The 7626-nt window shown below is 44.5% G+C and overlaps 2 protein-coding genes across 2 annotated transcripts; both read left to right on the forward strand.

Annotated features, from left to right (window-relative positions):
- On the forward strand, nucleotides 1-2385 carry LOC131287123 (molybdenum cofactor synthesis protein cinnamon). The gene is made up of 5 exons (XM_058316142.1): nucleotides 1-19; nucleotides 187-317; nucleotides 403-1517; nucleotides 1622-1961; nucleotides 2036-2385. Exons 1-5 carry the CDS (start codon nucleotides 1-3, stop codon nucleotides 2279-2281), a joined length of 1851 nt encoding a protein of 616 aa, XP_058172125.1. The 3' UTR covers nucleotides 2282-2385.
- A 283-nt stretch (nucleotides 2386-2668) lies between these two features.
- LOC131287161 (galactosylgalactosylxylosylprotein 3-beta-glucuronosyltransferase I) lies at nucleotides 2669-4451 on the forward strand. The gene is made up of 3 exons (XM_058316185.1): nucleotides 2669-3225; nucleotides 3405-3768; nucleotides 3847-4451. Exons 1-3 carry the CDS (start codon nucleotides 2978-2980, stop codon nucleotides 4219-4221), a joined length of 987 nt encoding a protein of 328 aa, XP_058172168.1. The 5' UTR covers nucleotides 2669-2977; the 3' UTR covers nucleotides 4222-4451.
- Nucleotides 4452-7626: the final 3175 nt, after the last annotated feature.

A 7626-nucleotide genomic window follows, 5' to 3' on the forward strand; every position in this document is an offset into this window, starting at 1 on the left:
ATGTACTCCGTCATAACAAGTAAGTGATACGTTTGCATTAAAATTGTTTGCTTCCTCGTATTGGACACCATTCTGCCAATAGACAAATGGTGTGTTTTTTGATAATGAAATATAACTTCCTCGTGCATACAATTGCTTGGCAATTGTTTGAAGGCCAGAGTATGAAGTAAAAAATATCTTTTTTAGTTAGCGATACTTGTGCTGCTGGTACGGCAACTGATACTAGCGGACCGCATCTGACGACTTTAATCAAACAGGCGTTTGATACCGAAACCGTAAACTACCTGTTGATTGCGGACGAGGAGGAACTAATCAAAGTAGGCTAGATTACACAACTGGTTGCAATATTTTCCCAATCTATGAGGCGATTGTCAATGGTGTTTTATTTTTATCTTATTCTAGAAATCACTTATCTATGCATGCGATGTGCTGAAAGTTCGTGCGATCTTCACTACCGGTGGAACGGGGTTCGCACCTCGCGATGTTACACCCGAGGCCACACGAGCCGTCTTGACTAAAGAAGCACCCCAACTGTCGTTGGCCATGACCTTGCGGAGCTTGGAGAAGACCAAGTTTGCCGTCCTTTCGCGAGCCGTATGTGGGGTTCGTGACCGGACGTTGATCGTGAACTTCCCTGGGAGCAAAAAAGCCGTATCGGAATGCTTCGAATCGATCGTGGACGTGTTGCCGCACGTCTTTAATCTGCTTAACGAAGGAGAAATCGAGGCGGTCCGTGAGACACACCGGAAGGTGCAAAAGGACGGGGAAGTTCGTGCATCCTCGGGACATCACGTATGTCCACATGCCACCGGGAAGGGGGGTGACGATCGCAACTCGCCGTACCCGATGATCGCGGCAAGCGAAGCGTTGAAAAAGATTCTACAGCACACTCCCGCTTCGACAAACCCCCCAAAAAAGCAACTCAGTCGCATCAATATTCCACCGTTCCGAGCGTCGATAAAAGACGGTTACGCGGTGAAGGCAAACGGAGGGAAGGGAGTGAAAAAAGTAATTGGATACGTTTCAGCTGGTGACAGCATCATCACGAGCAACTTCACGATCGATGAGTGCTACAAGATCAACACCGGTGGACCACTTCCTTCATTTGCCGATGCCGTGGTACAGATAGAAGATACCAAGCTTGTGTCACGTGAGGGTGATTATGAAAAATTGGTTGAAATCCTTTCCGAGCCTTCACCGAACCTGGATATCCGCCCGATTGGAAGTGATTTGCGGATAGCGGAGGAAGTGTTTCAGTACCGCTTTCCACTCGAGGCAACTCAGCGCGCACTTCTTGCGGCCGTCGGGGAAAAGCCATCAGTGGAGAAGCTGAAAGTGGCCATTCTTTCAACGGGGGACGAGCTGCTGCATCCATACGATACAGATGCAACGGTAGAGCAGGCGAATCAGGAAGGGAAAATCTACGATTCCAACACTACCATGTTGGTGGAGCTGATTCGCAAATTCGGTTTCTCGGACGATCAGTGTGAAATACAGCAGAGAGTCGTGAAGGATGAGTAAGTAGTTTGTCTACTAATTTGCACCACAAGGGCGTTTTTATAACAAGCATTGTGTAATTACTTGCTCTCTTTGTTCATCCCGTTCCGCTCGATATTTTCAGCTTCGATTCGCTTGTGGAGGTCATTCAGTCACTGACCGGAGAGATGCATATTATCATCTGCACGGGTGGCGTTTCGATGGGCGATAAAGATTTCGTTAAACCTGCCCTGCAGAAACTCGACTATAAGCTTGTATTTGGTCGGGTAAACATAAAGCCTGGCAAACCTTGTGTCTTTGCGAGCAGCTGTAAGACACAATTTTTCGGATTGCCCGGAAACCCCGTTTCAGCGTTTGTAACGTTCCACTTATTTGCTCTTCCCGCGTTGAGACAGTATCTGGGCACGATCAATCAAACACCTACCCAAAGTGCCAAGCGTACTCTGCCCATTATTAACGTAGAGGTATGTAAGGATGTGCTGTGTTATGTTTAAAACTGCATGCATTAAACGACATTTTCTATTTCATCTCTTTTAAGCTCTTGGATGAAAAGTACGACCTTGACCCTAGACCAGAATACGCTAGAGCATCCATCGTGTCTCGAAATGGAAAATTGATGGCCAGCATCACTGGTGGACAAATCAGCAGTCGACTGAAGAGTACAATCGAAGCTGATGCTCTACTTGAACTACCTGCAAGAAGTGACGATAGACCTAGCATTAAAGCAGGAACAATATTGAAGGCGCATATCTTGCGTTTCGATTTTATTTCAAGTTATGAGTGAGCTTATGTTGGTCTGTTGTAAGCAAACCAGATGTGGTGGCATTTGTAATCTTTCCATTTCTTCCAATGACGGTTGTAACGTTAGTAGTTTACACATTACCATGAAGTGCTTTTCAAAAGTTTAGGGTTTCATTAGTTTCCGTGTTTAAGCTCTGAGTTCGGGAAAAATGTTCTTATCCTACTTCTCATCAGTTTCCTTGAATGACCGCAAATATGCAAATTATATTATGGTTTGAAAATCTGTTAACGAATTTTTATTTAATTAATTTTATTTTTAAACCGACAGCACTGTCAGCTTACTGACAGCATCGGAGATGTTTGAAGTTAGCATCTGTCAAATCTCGTAGAAAAAAAGAAGGAAAAACACAACCAAAGTAAACAACGATCGTGTGGCATACCGTTGTGGTTTTGACTGTCCCTGTTTGTGATTTAAACGGACCTAATTTGGTTAAAAATGAGTGATAATCAAGCGGGGATAGTTTTCCTTCTGTTGTTGTCTTCGTTGCGCAGTGCCTGACGAGCCGTGAAGTGAATGAAGTAGCACATCAGTATAATAATACCAAGGGGCAGCCAATTTAATGGAGCAATTCCCCCTCCAGAATCCGTCCGAGAGAAGAAGTTGTTGGATATAAAGTACATTCACACCCGGCAGTACTAGATCACGAACCACGTCGACATCTTGCCAACCCCGTGGACCATGAATCAGGAGATACGTCTTCGGTTGAAGCACGTGCTGGTGCTTGTATCGATTGTGGGATTTTTGTTCTTTTACTCGCTCGGTTCGGGCCAGAGCTGTGATGGTGGGGAATCACCGGTGGAAGCTGGGAGCGGACGGTGGGCTGCGGATGGTGACCGTGATGCTTTCCTGCCGAATCGAAAAGGGCCAACCATCTTTGCCGTCACCCCGACCTATGCCAGGCCAGTGCAGAAGGCCGAATTAACGCGGTACGTCATCGTCGTATTCTCAAGATGCGAATGTAAATGTAAAGAAGAACGGCGAGAAAAATTCCACAGTTCAATGCCAAAGATTACGGTGCTCTTTGACCTGTGGCATTTTGAATGGTTTTGAAATCAATGTTTCTCTATCAACGATGTAATCGTTTTATTTTCTAATGCCCTTTTAGTCTGTCACATGTGATTCGCCTGGTGCCAAACATATTCTGGGTTGTAGTAGAGGATGCCCCGAAGACGTCACCGCTAGTAACGAACCTATTAAAACGCAGCGGCCTACAGTCCCGCAGCGTGCAACTGTTTGCCAAAACTCCGACTAATTTTAAGCTTCAGGGCAAAGATCCGAACTGGTTGAAACCGCGCGGAGTTGAGCAGCGCAACACGGCGCTCAAGTGGATCCGGGACCATCTAAATCGGGAGCAACGTGCAAACGGCGGGGGAAATACTGCAAGCAATTCCATCGTGTACTTCATGGACGACGACAATACGTACAGCACGGAGCTGTTCGATGAAATATCGAAAATTGAACCGGGCAAGGTAGGTAACCCGTTGGGAGAAATTTGTTATTCCTTGTTTGATTACTTTAACGGCCCAATTATTTGTTTATTTTCTCAGGTTGGTGTTTGGCCAGTCGGGCTAGTGGGCGGTTTGATGGTAGAAAAACCGGTGCTAAACCGGGACGGTCTGGTGCTCGGGTTCAACAGTGCCTGGAAACCGGAGCGGCCGTTCCCCCTCGATATGGCGGGTTTTGCGATCAGCTCGGATCTGCTGCTCGAGAATCCTCAGGCGCAGTTTAGTTACGAAGTCGAACGAGGCTACCAGGAGAGCGAGATTCTACGCCATCTAACGATCGCACATGATATGCAACCGCTGGCCAACCAGTGCAAGGATGTGCTGGTTTGGCACACCCGCACCGAAGCGCCGAAACTCGATGCGGAAAAGTTGCTGCAAAAAGGTGGGAAGAAATCGAACGACGGTATGGAGGTGTAAGCACCGTCGCGGGCAGGAATACGGAAGAGGCAGCTACACCTTGAGAGCTGCCCCGGTGATGGTAGTGCTTAAGTTAGACTAAGAAAACACTCGCTGTACAGGAACAACTCAGTGGACCACGAGCACGGCGCATGTTGGTGGATGCATTTTAGCGTTTAGGAAACCTGTTGAATCATCTTCGATCTTATTTAATCTTCATCAAACGATCCTACATTTACATTCGATCGCAAATCATCGGGCGGACGTCTTTTAAAACCCAAATTACCTGTTCCTATTACATCATTCGCTATCGGTGATATTGATTGCGACTAAGGTTTAGCGTACGAGATGCATTTTAAATAATTAAAAATACAAAACAAAACGAAAAACGTTACAGTGTATGGGTTTATGTGATGACACAATTAAATTGGATAGGAATTATATGATGTTTTGTAAAATTTTAGTTCATATGAAGGTTATCTATATGATGGCAAATTATAATTTTCATGGATTCGCCAATGTAAACCAAAATTTGTTCAAACCCAAGGTCTCAACTCTTTCAAATAATTTCTCGAAATAAAACCGATTTTGTGAACTATCTGTCTCAAGTTTTAATTTGAAATTCCTCATTGCTACTTTTAGTTACTTGAATTTGATACATGCTAGTACATTTTCTCAACCTTGAAGGATAGTTTTGAGCTTGTCTTAAAGAGTCAGGACGCAAAGAAAACGGTATCAAGAGTCAAACGAATTTAGCAAAACTTTCTAAAATTATTTTAAACATCCAAAAAACCGCTTCTTCTGGAGTTTCGGCGTGTGAGCCATTTATGTCTTTTCTTTCTGATACATTTTTTAATTTCCTTAAAACTTAAACAACATTGTTTATGAGCTTTTCGAAAAGGTATTCAAAAAAAAAAAAATACCTGATTTCAAGTGCCTGCGGCATATATTCTACACCAGCTGGCAATGTGTTCGACTTTCCTGTGCATAAATATTCATACTGCACCTTACCCGTTTTGCAACGCGTCGCTAGTTAATCAAACACAACAACAGATGAAAGAATTAATTTTCATTCTTTTCGATCACCATATGAATGACTGTTGTTGTGCTTTTCCGATCCATTTCCATTCGCTAACGGCTTTATTTTCTTTCGCTCAGAGTACCGTACGGAAAGTGGGGAAAAAAGCTCTGGCATAAATAAATAGTAATTGTTGATTTGCAATCGAACTGATTTTGGATGCATCATTGCCTTCGGTTGTTAAATTCAGTTCATTTTCATCTATTGATTCCAGCCGATTCCTTTTCGGCTAATTAATTATTTGTTCTGGGGAAAAAGTTTTCCCTGGAAAAGATGCTTTTGAGTTGTTAAACTAGGTTTTTATTTTACCATCCACTTAATTATAAATGAAAAAAACTGTAGCTATAGTTTTCCACATGCACACACATTATTTATTAGGTTGTTATAAAACGATTCAACTTATATTTACTTTCAACCGCATGCCTGGAACCAATTTTTTGTCATCAATTTTCCGGACGATACTGTGGATAATTTTGGATTTGTTATCCCATCTTGGCCTTAAGTCACGCCCTGAGACACATCTGTTGCGACACGTGAACGTCGAATATTGCCCAAAGTGTTGGTCACTTCCCAGCTGACCAATAACATGACGTCCACTGACGCAAATCGTGCTCCTTCCTGCAAAAGATTGTGTTCCATGCTCGTTGGGGATTCTGGCGCCCCCTGACCGCATTTGTTCTGGTGTGTTTATTGTAATAGCCCTCCCTCGTTGCCGCGAAGAACGGTCCCCGCGCGGGCCGACGAAGTTTCGCCGGAAGAAAATTGTTTCATTATCGACACGGCCAACAACAGTGGCGAAATGTGTTGTGTGCTGCCTACGTGATTTGTTTTGTAGCATCCGATCCGATGCCAAAATTGGGTGATGAGCCTTCTGCTGGAACGTCTGCCCCCCGCCATGGAAAAGTCATTGTCTTAATTACATTTCTGCCGGATTGGTTTTTGGGGAGTTCGAAGTTTTGGAGCTGGAGATGGGTTTATCGATTTTCTTCCTGCCTCCGCTGGAAAGTTGATCGAGGGGTCGTCAGATCGTCGACGGTGACAAGGTTTTTGCTTGGGAGTGTGAAAGTATTTCGAGAATGTCATCTCCGTGATTGGGCGAAACATTTTCTAATCACGCCCTCCCTCGATGGTGCGTGTAAAATCGCACTTAAAAATCAAAGTTTTTCCGCATCGGACACCCGTGACCAACGGAAGAATAGAGATTTAAAAGAACTTTTAATAAGCACACGATGACACGGATGAAATTTTGGAAAACAAACGTGTTTCCGAGCATAGAGGATATTTTTTATTTTCGCCCACAACATGACCCAACTGTGGCCTAGAACATACTATTACTTCTACCATGTGGCTTGGTATTTTGGTATTTTCTTTAAATCATCTTGTACGCAACATTACCCCAAAATCTGATTTATCTTTTTTACCTCTGGAGAAGGTTCCTGATGGATGGAAATAAAATTGTCATTTGTATTCATTTATTCCATCCCCAGGAATAATACAGCCCACCCGATGGGTGAAAAATGTGTCCGGTTCTTGCTTTAAGGGCTGCGTTGAAAATGATACACACGGGTTGTTTCGCTAGTCTGGCCGGACCGGACAAGGAAGGGCCAACCAGTCCATCCTGCCCCGAAGTTGGACCGGTTTATCCCGGTGCGTAACGCTGCAGCTCCCGGTGGACGTGACTGGAAAGCCTGATTCGGTACAAACGAAGACTAACAGGCGATTCGGCAGCGTTCCGTCAGGACAGGGCTTGATCTGGACGTACCTAATCCTGTCCGAATACTGTCTAGATTGATTCAGCTACTAGTGATCATCTGAACAGGTTCGTAGGTTCGAAATGTCGCGGGTTCAAAATCTCCCCAGCACGAAGGTGGTTTAAAAGTTTATGATTTTTGTGATACGTCTCTCAACCCATTTCCAATCAGAGGATTTGTTTTGGCAAAAAGCCGTTATTGGTAAAGTTTCCAAAAGCTTCCGGATATCGTTGGAAGAAGAAACGATCACACAGGCATCGTTAAACTTTCGGATTCGGCTTTGCTCGAAACGTTCACTTCAAACGGGTTCATTATTGAAAGAAACGAGTACGAGTAGTTAACATGGCCTACTTCGTTAGCAACGAAGTGTCGCAGAGTGCAGGGTAGGCTTTGCAAAGAGCTTCCCATTCCATCGGGAGCTTCCCGACGCAGCAAGGAATTCAGTTGAAGCCATCCATCTAAGCGTATCCCTTCACTAGGACACTCTACACTGCGACGCATTCGTTGCTTGTCTTGCTGACTTCCTTCCATTCCCCAGGGGGCCCGTGCTGGAAGTTGAGACTCAAACCGCACTCTCACCACCCAGTGCTTGCAGTG

This window comes from Anopheles ziemanni, chromosome 3 (genome assembly GCF_943734765.1).
Source record: "Anopheles ziemanni chromosome 3, idAnoZiCoDA_A2_x.2, whole genome shotgun sequence".
Taxonomy (NCBI): domain Eukaryota; kingdom Metazoa; phylum Arthropoda; class Insecta; order Diptera; family Culicidae; genus Anopheles; species Anopheles ziemanni.

Excerpts from the sequence above, each read along its gene's own strand:
- LOC131287123 (XM_058316142.1), top strand. Across the intron at positions 318-402 it reads ACGAGGAGGAACTAATCAAA|AAATCACTTATCTATGCATG; the intron begins GTAGGCTAGATT and ends ATCTTATTCTAG. Across the intron at positions 1,518-1,621 it reads CAGAGAGTCGTGAAGGATGA|CTTCGATTCGCTTGTGGAGG; the intron begins GTAAGTAGTTTG and ends CGATATTTTCAG.
- LOC131287161 (XM_058316185.1), top strand. The coding sequence starts at position 2,978 with ATGAATCAGGAGATACGTCTTCGGTTGAAGCACGTGCTGGTGCTTGTA. Across the intron at positions 3,226-3,404 it reads CAGAAGGCCGAATTAACGCG|TCTGTCACATGTGATTCGCC; the intron begins GTACGTCATCGT and ends ATGCCCTTTTAG. Across the intron at positions 3,769-3,846 it reads CGAAAATTGAACCGGGCAAG|GTTGGTGTTTGGCCAGTCGG; the intron begins GTAGGTAACCCG and ends TTATTTTCTCAG.